This window comes from Trachypithecus francoisi, unplaced genomic scaffold (genome assembly GCF_009764315.1).
Source record: "Trachypithecus francoisi isolate TF-2019V2 unplaced genomic scaffold, Tfra_2.0 Lachesis_group0, whole genome shotgun sequence".
NCBI lineage: Eukaryota > Metazoa > Chordata > Mammalia > Primates > Cercopithecidae > Trachypithecus > Trachypithecus francoisi.
The window spans coordinates 140,026,905-140,045,947 of record NW_022681453.1 but is presented as its reverse complement, the minus strand read 5'-3'; the positions used below and the strand labels follow the sequence as shown (position 1 = coordinate 140,045,947).

General features: G+C 42.0%; 2 protein-coding genes across 13 annotated transcripts in view; one reads left to right on the top strand and one right to left on the bottom strand.

The window, feature by feature from the left end:
* Nucleotides 1-19,043, top strand: part of LOC117083954 (basic proline-rich protein-like) — a 36,894-nt gene that overhangs the window by 5,473 nt on the left and 12,378 nt on the right. For 4 of the 7 annotated variants that reach the window (XR_004437268.1, XR_004437269.1, XR_004437266.1 and 1 more), the window contains 2 exons: nucleotides 33-247; nucleotides 641-1,113. Coding sequence is in view for 1 of the 7 variants with exons in the window: in XM_033212205.1 (XP_033068096.1) it covers nucleotides 641-732 (92 nt within the window). In the remaining 6 variants the exon portion in view is untranslated. Of the gene's footprint in view, nucleotides 1-32; nucleotides 248-640; nucleotides 1,114-19,043 lie in introns of those variants that run through there. The other 3 variants (XR_004437267.1, XR_004437270.1, XM_033212205.1) reach the window with 3 other exon arrangements.
* The window catches only part of NKTR (natural killer cell triggering receptor), a 52,112-nt gene continuing 37,134 nt past the window's right edge, over nucleotides 4,066-19,043 (bottom strand). For 4 of the 6 annotated variants that reach the window (XM_033212185.1, XM_033212186.1, XM_033212184.1 and 1 more), the window contains 7 exons: nucleotides 18,091-18,178; nucleotides 17,124-17,269; nucleotides 13,023-15,914; nucleotides 10,189-10,284; nucleotides 9,387-9,443; nucleotides 8,778-8,882; nucleotides 4,066-6,885 (listed from right to left, as the gene is read on the bottom strand). In XM_033212185.1, coding sequence (XP_033068076.1) covers nucleotides 6,798-6,885; nucleotides 8,778-8,882; nucleotides 9,387-9,443; nucleotides 10,189-10,284; nucleotides 13,023-15,914; nucleotides 17,124-17,269; nucleotides 18,091-18,178 — 3,472 coding nt within the window. In that variant the 3' untranslated portion in view covers nucleotides 4,066-6,797. The remainder of the gene's footprint in view (nucleotides 6,886-8,777; nucleotides 8,883-9,386; nucleotides 9,444-10,188; nucleotides 10,285-13,022; nucleotides 15,915-17,123; nucleotides 17,270-18,090; nucleotides 18,179-19,043) is intronic. The other 2 variants (XM_033212188.1, XM_033212187.1) reach the window with 2 other exon arrangements.

Here is a 19,043-nt window from a genome sequence, read left to right as displayed (position 1 = left end):
GGCTGTTCCCCTTTTGTTTCTCTGGCCTGCAGCTCATGGGCTGGGGAGTCCCAGGGCAGAGCCTGAGCTGTGTGAGCAGCTGTGGGCACCTGACAACATTGGATCTGGCAGGAAGGAGTGGTTTGAAGAGCTATCTGGTGGGCCCAGAGGGCTGCTCAGAGCTGAGCCTTGAACTTGAACTTGAACCAGAGCAATGAGGGAGTGGAAGGGCTTTCCAGACAGAGACAGCTCCTGCAAAGGCCAGGAGGTGGAGACAATTTAGTACCTGCAGGGAACTAGAGGGGATTTGGTGTGGTGGAGTCAAGATTCCTGTTGATCGGCTGTCTGGTCGGTGGGAGTGAACAGATGGAGCTAGGCAGAAACAGAATTTCTCTCTTGGTCCTGGTGAGGGGCATGCAGGAGCTTCACTTCAGGGAGGTCAAGGCAGGCTTTCTGGAGGGAAGGACTGAGTTATTGTGGAGGTGACTCCTAGGCCAGAAATGCATGCCCCAGGGGTGAGTCAGGAGTCTGGAGATGCTCACCCAGCAAGGACAGAGCTTAGTGATCCTTTACACATTTGGGATTGGGTCCTGGCAGGGTCGGGAAAGCTATGCCCCTGCCTCTGGAAGACAGCTCATGGGTTTTCTTTCAATTTCCCTAGGTATCTACCCTCAGTGCTGGAGCGTCCCTAGGCTTGGTTGGGGAAACCAGATTCAACCCCACTGAAGTTGGAAAGAACATCCCAGGTTGTGGGTATGCATGTGTGGGAGCAATGCAGGGCTGAGTCGGCCCAGAGGGCATGGAACTGTGTGTAACAGCCTGGGCAAGAGGGAGAGCAGAGTGGGCAATGCCAGAAAAATATAGGCAATGCAACTCAACTCACACATCATGGGGCCGGTGGGGTGGCAGGGAAGTTCAAAGCTACCCAATAGGCGCTGACCCAAAGCCCAAAGTTCTAAGCAGGGCGGGAAAACATGAATCCGCTGGGTGTGGGGTAAGGGTGGAGGTTACACCTGAATTCTGCCTCCACTGAACCCAGCACTAATAGGCTACAGCTGCCCTTGGTTGGGGGTCTCATGCAAACCAGCAGGTTGTCGGGTTTCCTCTCACAGCATAAACATCATGGCTTTGGCATTTCAGGTCTCTCTTGCAGCTTCCAGGATCCTCTCCTGCCCTGTTGGTTCTGAGGCCCTTGGGCCTCTCCCTAGTGATTAAGCCTGGCCCCAGACATGAACCCTCTGGGACTCCTTCACTTCTAGAGGCACCACCTCAGGGGCCACCATCTCTGAACCACTGATGTATGCTTGGTTTTCTAAACATTTAATACACCACAGTTTTAGGAGGAGGAATCCCTAGCATCCATTTTTCAGATGAGCTGAATTATAGAGAGGTCAAGCAAATTGTCCTCCTTCCAGTTACCCAACTGGGAAGTGGCAGAGTAGAACTTAAACCCACGCAGCCTGGTTCTGGCCCAGAGTCCTTAAGGATTGTACCGCAGAATAGTTGCTCATAGAAGTCCCCCTGCTTCTTCAAAATAAAATCAAATTAGGCTGGAGCCATTGAGGTCAGTGAGGACTCTTTTCAGGCTTTCTCTGGGAACCTGGCCTGATGGGAGATTTTAGTTACTAGAGGTCCTAGGTGACCAGAGGCTGGTGAAGTGCCAGCCTATATACCCAACCCCTGTGGGCCAGGTTCACTGGGAGGCAGACTCGTCTGCAGGCTGGGAAGGGATGAGCACCCCTGGTTGTCTATCATGTCTGAATGTGCCAGCCATATATACCCTCGTTCAGGATTTGTGAGCCATAGGAGGCCCAGGATCAGGGCTCAAGATGCAGAATGCAGGTGTTTGTCCTGAGACCTCAGGTCACTCCATTTGTTGTTTCTCAGACAGGGTCTTGCTCTGTTGCCCAAGCTGGGCAGAGGTGCAATCATGGCTCACTGCAGTCTCCACCTCCTAGGCTCAAGTGATCCTCCCACCTCAGCCCTGAGTAGCTGGGACTACAGGTGTGTGTCACCATGCCCAGCTACTTTTTTGTTCTGTTTTTGTCTTGATAGTCTTGCTATGTTGTCCAGACTGGTCTTAAACTCTTGGCCTCAAGCAATCCTCCTGCCTTGGCCTCCCAAAGCACTAGAAATACAGGTGGCCACTCCTCCTTTTACCCTGATATCCTCATGGCTCTGGGTTGAAGACATGCAACCCTCTCCAAGCTAGCCTGGGTTCTACAGGTTGTGAAGCTCAGCTCAGTCTAGGGAACTGGAGCTTGAGGGGTTATAGTAAGTGATGGGTCTGGGGTCTCCAAGAGGCAGCAGGCCCACCCGGGGCCTTCTGATTCACAGTGAGGGTGGAGGCAGCAGCAAGGGAGTACTACCTCTACCTTGTACTGAAACTTTGAAAGAAACCAGACCACTAAAGCCTCCTAGCCCTGTGTGTATGTGGCCAGGGCAGACTCCCCTTGCCTTGTATTTATCAGGCCCTGACAAGCTTCCTAGTCTGTCCTGAGATGAACGTGTTCTTTCATGGTACCCAACTCCTCCCGACACCTCTGGACTCCTGAGGGGCCTTTACTGCATCAAAGAACTTCTCCCTGCTGTCTTCCCAGCTCATTCTACCACAAGGCCCTCATGGGCCTGCGGGCTCTCACCTCACTGTGGGCAACAGCAGAGTTGATTCTCTGTTCCAAAAACCAGAGTCCTCTGGAAATCTGAACCCAGTCCCTTTCACCTTATGAGGCATGGCTTCCACATCTTTTCACCTGACCACGTTAGTCTGCAACACTCGTTCAAAGCTCAGCATTTGCCTTGAAAAAGTGAGTAGTCTCCTTTTTTTCTTTTTTTTCAGTAGAGATGGGATTTCACCATGTTGGCCAGGCTGGTCTCAAACTCCTGACCTCAAGTGATCCACCTGCCTTGGCCTCCCAAAGTGCTGGGATTACAGGCGTGAGCCACTGCACCCAGCCACCTCCCATCTCTTCTAAACAGTGATTCCCTGGCCGGGCGTGGTGGCTCAAGCCTGTAATCCCAGCACTTTGGGAAGCCGAGACGGGCGGATCACGAGGTCAGGAGATCGAGACCATCCTGGCTAATATGGTGAAACCCTGTCTCTACTTAAAAATACAAAAAACTAGCCGGGCGACGAGGCGGGCGCCTGTAGTCCCAGCTACTCGGGAGGCTGAGGCAGGAGAATGGCGTAAACCCGGGAGGCGGAGCTTGCAGTGAGCTGAGATCCGGCCACTGCACTCCAGCCTGGGTGGCAGAGCAAGACTCCGTCTCAAAAAAAAAAAAAAAAAAAAACAGTGATTCCCAGTTAGTGTCCATAGTCTCTTGCAAGAGGGGCATTTTCCTTGAATTACCTTACCACCTATTTAATGCCCAGCTAATTCAGAAGAGTCAAGACCAAAGTCCTTGGCACATTTTGCCCCCAATACTGCCCAACTATAAGCTTACCACTATCAGAACTTGATCCTGCATTTTCTTTACGATTTTAAAGGAATGCATCCAGATTTGACAAATTTCAGGAGTTGCTGAAATAAGGAGTCCACTGTTAACTCAGTTTAAAAACTGAGTGTCTGCAGTGAGAAGTTAACTGCAGTAAGTTACGTTGTGTTCACTAAGAAAATACACATTCCTTTCAGTTCTGAGGAGACAAAAGTTAATTGTACTTCCCTGCAAATTTGTATGTGTGTGCTAAAAGAATGTTTTCTCTGGGAGTGAGTGATATGTGCTGCACTGACTGATGTACTGCCGTTAGGGAGGGAAATGTAGAGGCTGAAGGTAAATGGACTGTCTCTAGGCAGAAACTCACAGATGGGATGTGACATATTCCTCCCTCAGCAAAGACATCTTTATGCAGGTCACTTTAGCTGGACAACAACAAAGTGTAGGGGAAATCTGGAGTTTCCAGGGGAGGAAGACCAAACATCATTAATGCTTACCTGTGTAGGTTAAAATCTCTGCCTGACATTCTCTCTAGCTCCACCTCCTACACCCACCACTAACATTCAGCTAGAAGAAAAGGAGCTGCCAAAGGAGATGAGGTGTCTTCACTGGCTGGGTCAGCAGAAAGATGAAACATGCACAGACTCAGACTTAGACTAAGTATATATTTTAATTTCTACAAGGTCCCCTTTCAAGTTTTAGGGAAATTTAACTGAAGTGTATACAAATTAGACATTGCTAATATGTACAAAAGTATTTTATACAGTTTTTGAACAATACTAGCTATTTGCAATAAACAAGATGTTACAAAAACAGTCCAATAATGCATTTCCTATTAAGAAGCACAATACACAACATAATTCAATTTTATTAAAAAATAACTTCAAAATACAGAACAATCCCCTTTAGGAAGAAAGACTATTTCTGTAGTTCACTCTGTCAGTAAACATACAAGTTGAATGCTGCAGCAGAGGGCTGTCCTTCTCCATGGAGAAAAGAAATGAGGCTTCTAGGGCCTATCTTTTCTGGATAAAATTCCACCCACAGCTGAGATGGGCAAAGTTATTGCCTGTGGTAGGCAGAATTTGAAAATGCCCCTCCCCCTTTCAGTGAGCTAATCTCCGGAACCCGTGAATATGATGAGATGAGATAGTACTCCTGCAATTATGTTCTATCGCACAATCGACCTTCAGATATATCTGTGGGTTTGAGCTAATCATATGCCCCTAAAACAGAGGAGGACGGGAGAGAGATATGAAGCATGAGAAAGAGCAGGAAGGCTGGTTTGAACCTGGAGGGGACCACACAAGAAAGTATGCAGGCAGCCTTGAGGAGGTGAGAGAGGGGCCCCCAGCTGAGAGCCAGCAAGGAACTGAATTCTGCCAACAACCTGAATGAGCTTAGAAGCAGATTCTTCCCCAGAGCCTCCATGAAGGAATGTTGTCCTGCCAACCCTTATTTCAGCCTTGTAAGACCCTGAGCAGAGAAGCCAGCCACACTGTGCCAGACCCATGAGCTACAGAACTGCTAAATGGGTGTTGTTTTAAACTGCTAAATTTGGGGTAATTTGTCACACAGCAATAGAAAACTAACACAGTGCCCAAGGGCAACTTTTCTTAATTACATTTGGCAGTTTCTGCTTGGGTTCTGAATGCATTTTTTTCCTACTGACTAGTAGTAATATTCTCCTTTGCAGGCAACCCTTGAAAACCTTTAAATCATACTGTTTTGTATTCAGTATCCAGTATTGTTTGTTTGGCCAAAGTCCTGTTTTCTAATGTACTTCTGTCTATCAACCTGGCAAACAACTGACCACCTTACCCTGTTTTCATACCTTCTTTGGGTGATAGTTTTAATACATTCAAGGACACCCTCCCTCCACCAAGGGTTGTCAGCTCCCTACAACTGAGGGCTCTTTTCCACTTCCCAAATACACCAGACAAGGCCTGTGGTAGGGTGGTGCTGAGTTCTACATCAGGCATCCAATATGAATTTCTTCTGCATAACTGGATTAAAGTGGCACTAAGGTGATTAAGTACACTTGGGGAACAAATTCAAAGTAAAGATTAAACACACACACACACTAGTTTTTACAGGTCCAATTATTTTTGGAGGAACCACCCAAAGCCATGAAAATATATAATTTATGCTATACCCTCTATCCCTCTTCCCCTGTCTCTTGCACCTGGGTCAGGTCATGCAAGGCTTTGAGTCAGCTGCAGGTCACAGTGGAAACAGGAAAAACATGCTGGTTACAACAGTTCAGCTGCTGTTGTGGTAATATCCTGTACTTGAAAGACTTGAAAGCCCTGCAAAATGTCTCCAGGATGGTGGCAGTTAGATTTTGATGTTACTTTTGAAGTCCAGTCTTCACTCTTCCAGAGGTACACACACGCAGTAGACTTGAGTGGCCAGTATCTCCTATTGCCAATCCTGCCTGCTCCAGGGGACCCCAACCCACATCTGTACTTGAGAGAAGCCCCCAGACAGTCAAAGTGAAGACGGCTCAGAATAAACCATTTTTGGTGCCAGTGATTTTTTTAAATTTAATTTTTCTCTTTTATGGTATTTAAATATATGATCTATAAGAGTAATGCTTAAAGAGGTACCAAAAATTACCAAGCACCAAAGCATGAAGTAGAATAGAATTGCTTTTATAACCTAAACTTCTGATCGGTATTGATTAAAAAGAACATAAAATAGTAAGTCCTCAGAGACAGTGCAGGTATTTATAGTTAAGGCTGATTGATTCTTCCTAACCTTGCCCACAAGCCTGAAGTAATATAGACTGTGTGGGACGTATCATGACCACTTTCCTAATCCTGTGAAATATCAAAGAAGTTAGGAATGAATTAAGAACCCCCGAGCCACTGCCTTATACTCCTGGTTACCAACAGTATCAATTCTGGGTGGTTTGTTTTTAGAGCACATTATGTACAAGACTCTATGGAATCAGTATATAAATATTTGGCCGCCTTTAACAGTTCTCCTTCACAGTTCTATGCTTGGCAGCATATATGCTAAAACTGGAAAAACAGGCAAAAAGAATCTGTATTCTAAGGAATACGTGAGATAGAGTGAAATAGACTTAAAATAATATTGCAAATTATACATAAATTTCACGATTTCTTGATTCAAGAAAATGAAGTTCATTTCCATAGTTGGCTACTGTAAAATGTGGCATAAAAATATTTTTAGGATACATATCTGTATTTTAAATTCTTCTCCCCACATGTAAATGAACGAGTAACAAGAAGTATCTATTTTTGAAATTCATCTCTGATATTGAAATAGAACAATAGACTATCATTAAGTTTCTTAAGCTTTTAAGTTGCCAGATATTTACAAATAAGATATAATTTGTATCCATAAAAAGGACATTTTCAGCTATATCTGCTGCTCTCACTGGGGCTCCGGTGATGAGAGTAACTTCGGTCACTTTCACTGTCAGAGCCATATGATCTACAACTCCTGTAATAACAAAACAAAATATATAAAAACCTTATAACTATAAAATCTTTGAATTCCTCTTGTAGCTTCTTTTTTATATGAGTGGCTTGAAAATATCAATAGTGTTTTCACTATTTCACTATAGTGTTTCACTATATTAGTGGCTTGAAAACATCACTAGTGTTATATAACTGATGCACTACTGATGCAGCATAGCACAGACATAGGGTACTGACTATGGCAACGCCGTGGACTTTTTCTTTTTCTTTGTTGCCCAGGTTGGAGTGCAATGGCATGCTTTCAATTCACTGCAACCTCCACCTCCTGGGTTCAAGTGATTCTCCTGCCTCAGCCTCCCTAGTAGCTGGAATTACAGGCGCCTGCCACCATGCCCAGCTAATTTTTTGTATTTTTAGTAGAGATGGGGTTTCACTATGTTGGCCAGGCTGGTCTTGAACTCCTGACCTCAGACGATCCACCCGCCTCTGCCTCCCAAAGAGCCCGGCTCATACTATGGACTTTTCAAAGATGTTTTACATGACAAGTTGTAGTAATGTCAAGATTAAAATAAAATAAACATCGCATCTTAGGAAATTTGTGTGAAATTCATTCATGAAAATGCTGGGACCACAAAAACAAAAAACCAAAGAGCAGAATAGTTTCCCATGTTAACCAAAATGAGTATCAATATTTGAATAGATTACCTGAGAAAAGTAATGGGGAAAAGGTGCACAGTTTCATTAAAGAAATGGAAACCAAAATGGGGTCCAATGAGGGGTGGCGGCGGCCCTGGGCATGAACAGGACCACTGGGATACTTAGTCAAGAGGACCTGGTCATGGGTTCCATTCAGTTATTTTGAAAAACATTCACTGTGAGCCAGGCGTTTTGCAAGATTCTGGGCGCGCGCACACACACACACACACACCACACACACACACACGAAACCAAGTATAGTTCTCTGGGGTTCAAGGACAGAATAGAATAGTCGCCAAGACAAATAATTTAGGAGCAAGGGGAGCTGCAGTAGGAGCAAAGGCTGTCTTAGAGACACATGGTGGGAGGGACTGTATCCAATAATTAGGCATCAGGGAGGGCTGCCTAGTGACAGTGGAGATCTGCAGGGTAGATGGGAACTGGCCATTTCAAGTGGCAAAAGAGGAGATGTGAAGAGGGCACGTGTGTCTCCAGGCAGAAGGAAAAGTCCCAGCACTTTAATGGAGGGAAGCCAGAAAGAGTCTGAGCTAGAGTTGGTGCTGAGGAGGCTGGACCTGATCATGAAAGCAGTAGGGAATCCCTGAAGAGTTTCAAGCAAGGGAGTATCCAGATCACACTGATATTTACAAGCATCAATGTAGTTGCAATGAACAGGGGAAGGCAAGACCAGAAGCCACCAGAAAAGGACAGTACAAAAGTTAACATAAAGACTTTTGCAGAAGCCAAAATATGTTAAACATAATACATATAATACATAAATGTATTTTGCTAAATAATTGACAACCTATAAACCTCAATCCTGCTGCTGAAGCAAATGATATTATGTATTTTTTTATTTAAAAAAAAAAAAGGAGAAACTGGCTACTGCTAGCAAGTAGTTCTATTTAAGCAAGTGGCCATAGTTTGGGTGGCCTTCTTTCTTTCCAAAAGAAAGGTCTGTCCAAGATATGTGAATATTTAAAAACCCATTTTAGATTCAAACATTAATAATAACCAACAGATATTACTTGGCAACTCTTAATATAAAAGCCACTTTTAGTGGCTGCTTGTGGGTTGTTCAGATTTAACCAGGAAGAAGTATTTCTGTCCTTGGAAGGTTACACCGCTTTCTCTTCCACTAGCAGCCCGTCACCTCCCATATCAAGTGCCCACCATGGCCTGCAGTGCGATAAGGGATGATAAAGGAGAGAGACCCACCTGGACCGCCGATTATAACTTCTGCCTCGGTGGTAACTGTCACTTCTCTGGCTTCTACTTCGACTCCGACTCCTGCTATAGTAGCTATCGTAGGTGTAGGACCTGCTTTAACAGCAACAACAAACACTAAATTTTCCCACTCAAATACTCACATGTTCCTATTTCTTTTTAGGATCTTAGGAGTGTTCCAGCTTAGAACATGGGCACTAGGTGACAGCGTGAGGATATATTTCCAAAACAAGTACTGGAAACATTTAACAATTGCCCCCAAATGAGACTTAACATAATTAAAGAGAAAAATTTTAATGTCTTTTCTGCATTGAAAAATACCATAAAATTAACAAGTTAGTTTGAATCTGGTGGATCTTTGTAGGCAATTATATTCAATAAACACCTGCCATTACAATTTGATACTGTCATTTTTGACACTGGAGTACAATGGGACAACAGATAAAACTTGTCAAAAAGACCTCATTTAGAAAAGGTATGGTTTCAGGAGACAAATATATGCGTTTAGTTACTCAATAAAATACCACTTTGAACTAACAGTTTATAAAACAAGATCTTTCAGTTCTGCCCCACTGGTGGTTTCCCAATCCCTGTTCATACCTGGACCGACTGTGGGGATCATATGAGCTGCTCCTGGATCTGCTCCTGCTGGACGTCCTAATATTAATCACATGAAGGACCATCATCTTATAGATCAGGGCAGGATGGGCTATATACCAAATATCTAGACATTTATTTGCCTACCAAGGTGACAGTACAGTGAAATCCCACAGCTACATTTGTTTTGTTTTCATATCAAAAGTATATTGGATTTTCTAAAAAGCCTATTGGATTTCATAAGATGAAGTTTTATGCAGTTCTTCTCTGAGATGCATATAAAGTCACTAGGGAGGCTCTAAACTGGGTGGAGTGAGGGGAAAGGTCTGTACAGGTAGGACCTCTGTTAAGTAAAGTGAAGTGACAGCAGTAGAAAATACCTCAGAGGCAAAAGAGGGAAAGCAGCTAGGAGAACTAGAAATCTGAGGCCACCCTTCCCCCAATATATATGCTTCTTCCTCTTGGTCCCCTCTCTACAATCTTCCTATCCCAATCTCTAACCCAGTCAAGAGGTGAATGCAGATGTAAAACTTAGGTTAAGGAAGATGCATGTGGGGGAGGTGGAGGCAGAGGTCAAGGATTCTTAAATATTTCTACTGCTTCTCTTGTCTCACTCTGATAAGATCCCAAGAGAGGAATAGTCAAGAATTCCACAGCTCTTTCACAGAAAAAACTACATGAGAAAATAGGCCAGTATTATATTCAGTAATGACATGATTCTTCTCAACAACTACCCCTCTATCTATGTAACCTTAAAAAGTGGACATGATGGAGACCACATCACAGAGCGAGATCACAAGCTCACCTATGACTTTTGTAACTCCGGTAGGAACTGCTCCGGCTTCTGGTTCGGCCTCTGCTGTACCATCCTCTGCTCCGACTTCTAGAGTAGCTTCTTGATCTACAATTAAAGCAATTGAAAAAAATATATAATTATGTTAACTCACCATGATATTAAAATTAATTACTGGTAGGGCAGGAAGAGGAAAACACAAGAAGAAGAAAGGCCTCTCACAAACTCCTGACAGTGGATGTGACAGTGTCAGTTAATGAGGAAATCTCAAAACAACCATGGTTAAAATCAAACAGAAGAAAATGAAGAAAAACAAGAAAAGGCTGACACAAGTATGTTCATAGAAGACTGATTTATAACACCAATAACACTGAGAAGAAAATAAACCAAATCTCCACTAATGGTAGAATGGGTTAAAAAAATTAAGGTAGAGAGACATATAAAATATTCTGAAGAAAATGAACTACAGCTACATGTATCATCCAGGATATATCTCTAGAATACAATGTTGAATGAAGAAGGCAAATGTAGAACATCTATATATATAAAAGTATTTTATTTATAAAAAATACAAACATAACATTGTATGAAGATAGAAACATTTGGGGTAAACGATAAAGACAAAATTATAACCAAAGTTTAGAATAATGGTTAACTTTGGGACATAGGCGTGCAACTGGGGTGGCACTGGTACATCAAAGCTCTTTTTTTTTTTTTTTTTTTTTTTTGAGAAGGAGTCTCGCTCTGTCACCCAGGCTGGAGTGCAGTGGCGCGATCTCGGCTCACTGCAACCTCCGTCTCCCAGGTTCAAGTGATTCTAATGCCTCAGGCTCCTGAGTAGCTGGGATTACAGGCATGCACCACCACGCCCGGCTAATTTTTGTATTTTTAGTAGAGACGGGGTTTCACCATGTTGCTCAGGCTGGTGTTGAACTCCTGACCTCGTGATCTGCCCACCTCGGCCTCCCAAAGTGCTGGGATTACAGGCGTGAGCCACCCTGCCCAGCCCAAATTTCTATTTTTTTAAGCTAGATGGCAGGTACATGAGTATGTATTACATAGTTTTTTATACTTTAATTATTTTTATGTCTAATACTTAATAAAACAAGCAAAAATGTAAGCAGTACAATTCTGCCCCTCTGCATTCACTTGGCTCCCCACCCTTCTCCCCTACTTTAAGCCTGTCTTTCAGGAACAGAACAATACCTCTGTGTATCAGTGATATTATGTAATATCACCATAGGTTTTATTCAGTATGCACTTATGTTTTGGAAGACTGACCTGCTTCCAGTATATCTGCAAGAAAATGAATACATCATGTTCTAATAAGATCGTAGTCTTTTATTCAACCAAAAATAATAAAGCCAGACCCTATGAGGTGACTGAATGATGAGTAAGACACAGTTTCTGACTTCAAGGAGTTCGCAGCTTAATGGGGGTGTCAGGCCCAGGCAGGTAACCAAAACAGGGAGGCAGGGCAACACTCAGGCTTATCCCTCTCAGTCTACTACCTGTTAGCTACATAGCCTAGAACAAGTCCCTGAGCCTTTCATGCCTTGCTATCTTCATTACAAACTGAAATACCACCCACTCCAAGGCAGAGGTGGGAAGGTAAATGAGAGAAGTGGCCAGCATCACTAACAGTTCAGAGCTGTCTCTGTGTAAATGGTAAGGCGGATCATAAGCAGACAGGAAGCCGGAGTCGCTCAACAGGCAACTACATCTAGCAACAGGAACTCAGAGAGAAAAGGCCACGAGGAGGAAGAGAAGCCGATAACACAAGGATGAAATGGCCTGAGTGGGAGAAAGGAGAGCTAGCAGAGGGCTCCAGGAGTGAGGCTGAAAATATGCCACAGCACTGGCCATCGGAAGTACCTGAAAGTCTTAAGTCAGTAAACTAAGAGATGCAGGGAGGGGAAGGCACAGAAGGCAGCAAGCACACAGCCGAGGAGAAAATGGGAGACCGAGTATAGATGGCACGTGGCAGTTCCTTTTTTAAGAAGTCTGGGTAGGCAAAGGAAGAAAGACTGATGAATGACTAGAAAGGAAAAACATGTCAAAGATTCTTACAGTATTTTCAGTTCAAATGATGAGTATCAAGCACAATATAATAAGGGATATGAATAATTAAGAAACAGGTAAAACCATAAAACATTTACAAGAAAAAGAATGCAACACAACTGCTTACTAACTTCCTATTACCATCACAAATATTTTTAGTTTTTAATTCTCATCTGTTATCCATTCTATGCTGACAAGTTATGATGCAATTTATACTAACAAAAAACCTTTTCATAAAGGTGCAGAGTGACAAAGTTGAGGAAAAGGTGTTTTAAATTCTTTCATTGCTTTTCAAACAACAACAACAAAACCTAAAGATGATCGTGTTTATCCCTATCCCACATCTAAACTAAGACGCATGTCTTGGGCAGGTAACTTTGCCTCTCTGGCCCTCACCTTCCACATGTGTAAAATGGAAGGTTAGATTAATGATCTGCAAATTCTATATATTCTATCAATTCAGGATTCCCTTCTAAGGCATTGCTGACTGGCAAGAAGCAGCCTCACCTTTAAAGATGGAGAATTTACCAACTATCATGGGAACTCATTTCTAGTGACAGAGAGCTTTAAATTGATAGTAATAGAGTTTTGTAAACGCAGCCCAAATTTCTCCTCCTGAAATTCCCTCTCCCTAAGTCCTCAATCTACTCTTTGAATCACACAAAACAAGACTTCTTATTCCTTTCAGATATTTGGAAATAGTGATTCTGTCCCTAATTCTGATATTCTTCCAAGCTAAACAATAACAGACTCTCTTTGGGAGAAGGAAAGAGAATATTGCTCACCGATAAGATGATGTGGAGCTTCTCGATCGACTTCTTGAGTGACTATAGGAGACAGACCTTGTTCTGTGTCTTGATTTGGTTTCAGATTTACTTCGAGATCTACTTGGACTCCTGGACTGGCTATCATCATCCCGACTAGGTGTCTGCTCATCACTTGAACTCTCCTGATTTCTTGGTCTACGGTTTAAGCGTGCTGTCTTTCTTACTTCATCAAAGAGAGACCCAGGCCGAACTTTATTTTTGCTTTTAATTTCTATTCTCAAGCCTTGTGGTTTCATTTCAGGCACAGTGGTTAACGCCTTAACTTCCACAGCACTGGATGTGGCAGCAGTAGGTGCTGCCAGGTTCCCCACACCTTGCAGGGGCTTCCATTTCTTATCAATGAGGTTGATCTGGCTTTTCTCAGCCACCTCCTTCTTCCCGGTACTTTCTCCAGCACTAGCCAAGCTAGCAGAGCTGCTGTCCTGTTTCCCCACTTCACTCAACACTTTACTTTCAGACATGCTGCTTTCCTGTTTTACTACCTCTGCTTCAGGATGTTCCGTTGCCATATCCTGCTTCAGAACAATGTTTATATCTGGGGTATCAAGCCGTGCATTTCCTAGAGGGGAAGCCTCCTCTACCTTTGCTGGGGAACTCCTATCAGGAGTACAGATCTCCATGTTGTCATCTGTTTGAAGCACATCTTCCACTCCATTGGTAACACTTTCTTCAACATGCTGAATGTTTTGCGAACAGGTCACATTTTCCTCAGTATTTAAAGCTGTGGGAGAAATACTGAGTTTACTATCATCTTTAGTAAACTGATCAAGATCTGAGGAAACAGTCACTGTATTATGTTTACCTGAAAGGTTGCCCTCTTCACAGGATTTCTCAGGTTTTGGAATATTATCTTTTATGGTTTCACTGTTTTCAGAAACTTTTTTCTCTTTTGACTCCTGAGTAACTTGCTTGTCATCAATCTCCTCCTCCTCCTCCTCCTCGCCAAATTCTAGTGGAGGCTGCCAGTGAAATGCTTGCTTTCGTTTTGGAGCCTTGTGCTTTTTGTCTTTTTTCCCTTTCAATTTCTCTTTCACTTTTTTGGTGTGTTCTCTTTTAAGATTTTCCTTTGACCCATGTTTGTGCTTTTGTGGCTTTCCTCTATTGTTTTCCGAATTGGAACAGGACCCCTCAGACTCAGAAGTTGACGTGCGCTGTTTGTTTGATTTCCAAGCACCATTATCATCAGGCAGTGAAGTATTTGCAGACGACTTGGTTGTGGGTTTCACTTTGATGTGAATTTCACTAACCTCTGATTCAGAATCGGATGTGGCCTCACCTTCCTCCTTGTCAGAGGATGGCCGGGAGTCATTTTTACTGTTTTTAGTTACATCTCGTTCTGAATTTGACTCAGAGTCCCATTTACTACCAGCATAATTCTTCCTTTTGGGCTTACTGCCATTTCTAAGGTGATCAGAAAGATTCTCTTTCAAAGTTCTTTTTTTTGAATGAGGGCATTCCCGTTCAGGCTTGGATTTTTCTTCACCTCTGTTTTTTTCTTGTTTATTATGTGTTCTTTCCATTTGGCCCTGCTTCTCTTTTTCCTGGGTTGACTGTGTAGCCTGAACACTTGACTGCTCACTGTCTGAAGAATAATCTAAAGATGATCTGCTCTCGCTATACTTTCTCAAACATGAAGACCTGTCTCTACCTTTGACATATTTACTGTGAAGTGTCTTTTCAGAGCTGCTGCTGTGTTTTTTATGTGAAACACGATTTTTTTTCCCACTGGATCTAAGTATCCTCTTACCTCGCCTTCCATCATCACTGCTCATAGAACTATATGAAGATGATCTACTACACTGTGAATGATCACTGTATTTATTTCGTGAACGAGATCTAGATGATGGAGACCTAGACCTTGAATGTGAACTAGCTAGACTACGTGATCTTGTATATGATCTGGAATAAGATCTACTCCTAGAAGATCTGCTCCTTGACCTTGGTGAGCTTTCTGAACTTCTATCACTGTATTTTGAATAAGTGCTCTGATCACTTTCTGAATTTTTTTCTCTTTTATGGTAGGATGATGAGCTACCAGTCTCTTTAATATTTGCTAAACTGTAAGTGCTTTGGATGGGTAGCAAATGGGTTGTTTTAGCTTTCATTTCCTGAATTCGCTCATAAGAGGGCTTCCAAGGTTTCTGTCCAGGCTTCCATCTTGAAGGGGGCGGACTGTCACTCAGTGGTATTACAGGAATATTTTCTGCTACAACTGGTTGTACTACTACATTTTCATTTTGTGCCATGGTTGCTCTTAAAGGTTCTGTTTTAACTGGTTTATTTTCACTTAACTGAGAAGCTGGTTTTCTTGGTGATTTTGATGTTCTCTTTCGGTGCCCAGACTTGGAACTAGATCTGGACTTTGATCTACTTCGAGACTGTGATGAGGACTTTGACGCAGTCCTTGATCTTGAGCTTCCTCTAGAATAAGACCGTGAGTGAGATTTTGATCTGTATGAGTCTCTGCTGGAATGGGTTAAAGAGCTCTGGACATCCTTATCAGATTTAGACCAGTCTCTCTTTGATGAGTGGTGAGACGATAATGAGGAAGAACGAGAACTCCTTTCTCTATCACAAGAGGATTTCATTCTTCGAGTGGAAGATTTTGAGGATTCTATGTCAGACGGTATAAGAATCCTTCTCTTCTTAGTTTGTTTGTGTCTTCTGCAATGTTTCTGCTTTTTCCCTTTCTTTTTATGCTTAACCTTTTTTTCTTTTCTGCGTTTTTTATGGTGGCCATCAGAGTGTCTTGTGGTACTAAGGTCTGAATAATATCCATTATAGGACCATGATCTGGATCTCTGGGACAAGCTTCTTTCATCCCATCGACTTGAACAGGGGTCACTTAACCTATAGAAAGGACACAATATTCATGTGGTGATTTATAAGCATGTTTTCTACGCCTAAGACACAGCTTTGTTAACAACAAAGTTCCCGACCCCATTAACACTTTAAGCACACGCAGGAAGCATGAATCAGAGTTATAGGCCTGTCTTGTTATGCTTTCAGAGACACACACTGAGAACTAACAAATTCACTTATAAAAGGATTTTTTTTTTTTTTAAGCTAAGCAAAGAACCTTACATATGTTAGGAAAATGTGTTTGAAAACCAAACCAACTAATCACAAGAATACTGCTGAACTCAATCACAAGAGTTCCTGGCTGTTACCTGCTCACAATCCTCTGCCTCTCAGAACAGTTTTTGAGGGTGAGTCAAACCAAGGTCTTAAACAATTTGTTGATTTTCTGAAGATGCAGGATAGCTGCCTGAAACTAGCATGAAGCTTGTTTTTTCTCCGCCTCACAGAGGTAATCCAGATTTCCCCTAAGACTGTAAACCACTTAAAAAAGAAATTGAGGAAAAAGTACACGAAAACAGATACAGGCTTTACAATCTGAGCATTTATGTCAAGGCTCAGAATTGAAAGTCCTCAGCACCACTGTGTCTGAGCCACTTCTACACAGCAGATGCATTCCTTTTCCTCCTTTTCCCAATTCCAAACCACTCAGCAGGATGCCCCCAGAGAAAAAGAGAATACTACCATGGAGGATCACACAGGGTCCCATTAGCATATTTTTCACTAGCTATTCTGGAGCCTGTCCCCTTCCTAAAATAAATATTCCACTGTGGGACAGTACTGAAGATAAGAGATGTATACACTTCTAAAAAAGCAAGGCTCTGAGATCAAAAGTCAACATGCACACCGAGTGCAGGTTTTCCCATTTACCAATGAACTCATCAGTGACCTGGCTGGCTAGGAAAGAATCTGCTATATAATTTCTAAGTCCTAATTATTTCTAAAATTGACTAAGAGGTCATTATAAGATACAGGCTTATAGTTTTTGTTTAAGGAAAGCAGGATTTTCATTGAAAAACCCAACTAGTTAAGAGTACTACTTTCACCAAGTAGTCCCAAATGTATTTCCTTTGGTCACAGTCTAATTCTGACTGTGAACCTTTCATTGACTCTTTAATGAAAAGTCCAGAATTGTATCCAATCCCTTTAACACTTAAAATATAACAGACACAGGATTGTGCTTTTACTCAAAGTTCTTACTTATCTCCTTTACTCCATTTTTCTCCACTGGGTGGTCTATATGCTCTTAATCTCTGCATTTCCTCTTTCCAGTGAGGAGGAGTTTCACTGCTGTCATCATCATCTGACTCAGAACAGGATCTTGATCTTGGAGGTGTGTGATAGCGCTTTAAAAACAAAAAGAATACTATTTTTTAAAATGCCTCTCCATGACAGTCAGCTATATGACAGAGTTAAGTGAAAGACTCAATCTCAGATCATCCCATCAAAGGTAATGATTTAAGTTACCAAAAGGATGGTCTAAAGTTCTTTTTTTTTTTCTTTTTAACTTTTATTTTAGGTTCAGGTGAAGTTATTTCTTTTTTTTTTTTTGAGACAGAGTCTCACTCTGTCACCCAGGCTGGAGTGCAGTGGCCGGATCTCGGCTCACTGCAAGCTCCGCCTCCTGGGTTTACGCCATTCTATGCCTCAGCCTCCCGAGTAGCTGGGATTACAGGCGCCCGCCACCTTGCCCAGCTAGTTTTTTGTATTTTTTTAGTAGAGACGGGGTTTCACTGTGTTAGCCAGAATGGTCTCAATCTCCTGACCTCGTGATCCGCCCGTCTTGGCCTCCCAAAGTGCTGGGATTACAGGCTTGAGCCACCGCGCCCGGCCTCAGGTGAAGTTATTTCAAATAAGGCATTAAAAGAGATGGGCAAGGCTGAGATTCACCTGTAATCCACATAAAATTTTCCTCTTTAAAGTCTTAATGATTTCTCAGCATACTCACTGATGGTTTCACATGTTCCTCCTTTCATACTCAATTAAACCCATTCAAACACAGCAGTATACTTTGCTCAAACAGCAATACCTTCCCATAACCATGGAAAGTACAATTAGTTTCTTGAACAGATTTTGTATTATATCTAAAATTAAAGCTAGGATTTTAACAATAGGTAAAAATATTTTATTAGATACATAACTTCAAAAAAAGTCTTATCACACATACAATTGTGCCCCTTCCTTTAATCTTCCGTCCAGACTTTGATACAGATGGTTTCTGATCACTTACAATGGGTGCAACATCAGGAATCTTCCTAGGAAAAGAAGATTGTGATGAAAATTAAAAATAAGCAAAGAAGCTAGAATTTTTAATAATGAAAACATATTATGTTAAACTATTAATTCAAAGATACATGCCATTTTGCAATCGCTTTTTAAAACAAGACAATATCAGGCTTTAAAAATATTTAATAAACTAAATAACTTTATGCAGAGACCTAATTATAAACAAGGACTCTTATACTTTTCAGCTTTCAAAATAACTCTTCATAGGGAACTTATCAATAACACCAGCCATTATGGTATTTCTGTTCATGAAACATTTTCTTTTAATAATTCTAAACTTTAGTCTAATATAAAAAATACATTAAATACTATTTTCTCAGACTAAATCTAAAGCAACACATTCACTCTTCCAATGCAGAGAAGTAATCGTTGAACAAGTTGACAAAAGTAACTTATTTATGATACTAAATTCTCCACTCACCATGCAATTATACACTATTCAAATTAGAAAGCATGCTTCATCACTCAAATGGATCTGAAGAATTCAACTAACTCTCTATTCTGATAACTAAAACCTTACCCCTTTAATAAAAGGCAAAGGCAAGAAGATCAGGAATAAAATCTTTCCAGATCACCAGTAAGGGCTTCCTTGACCAACTTGCCCAACCTCCTCTCCCTACTAGAATGTGAATTCTGAAAGATACGGTACATATCACTCAATAATCTGGTATCTCCCATATTTCCTACATATCATTCATTAATCTAATACTCCCATAGTATCTTTCAATGTGCTTCAAACATGGATCATGTTCCATACATGAGTGTGGAATGCAATGAGCTGACAGAACTGTGTCTCAGAGAAATAAAAATATATAGTGTAGTCATCCCACTTAC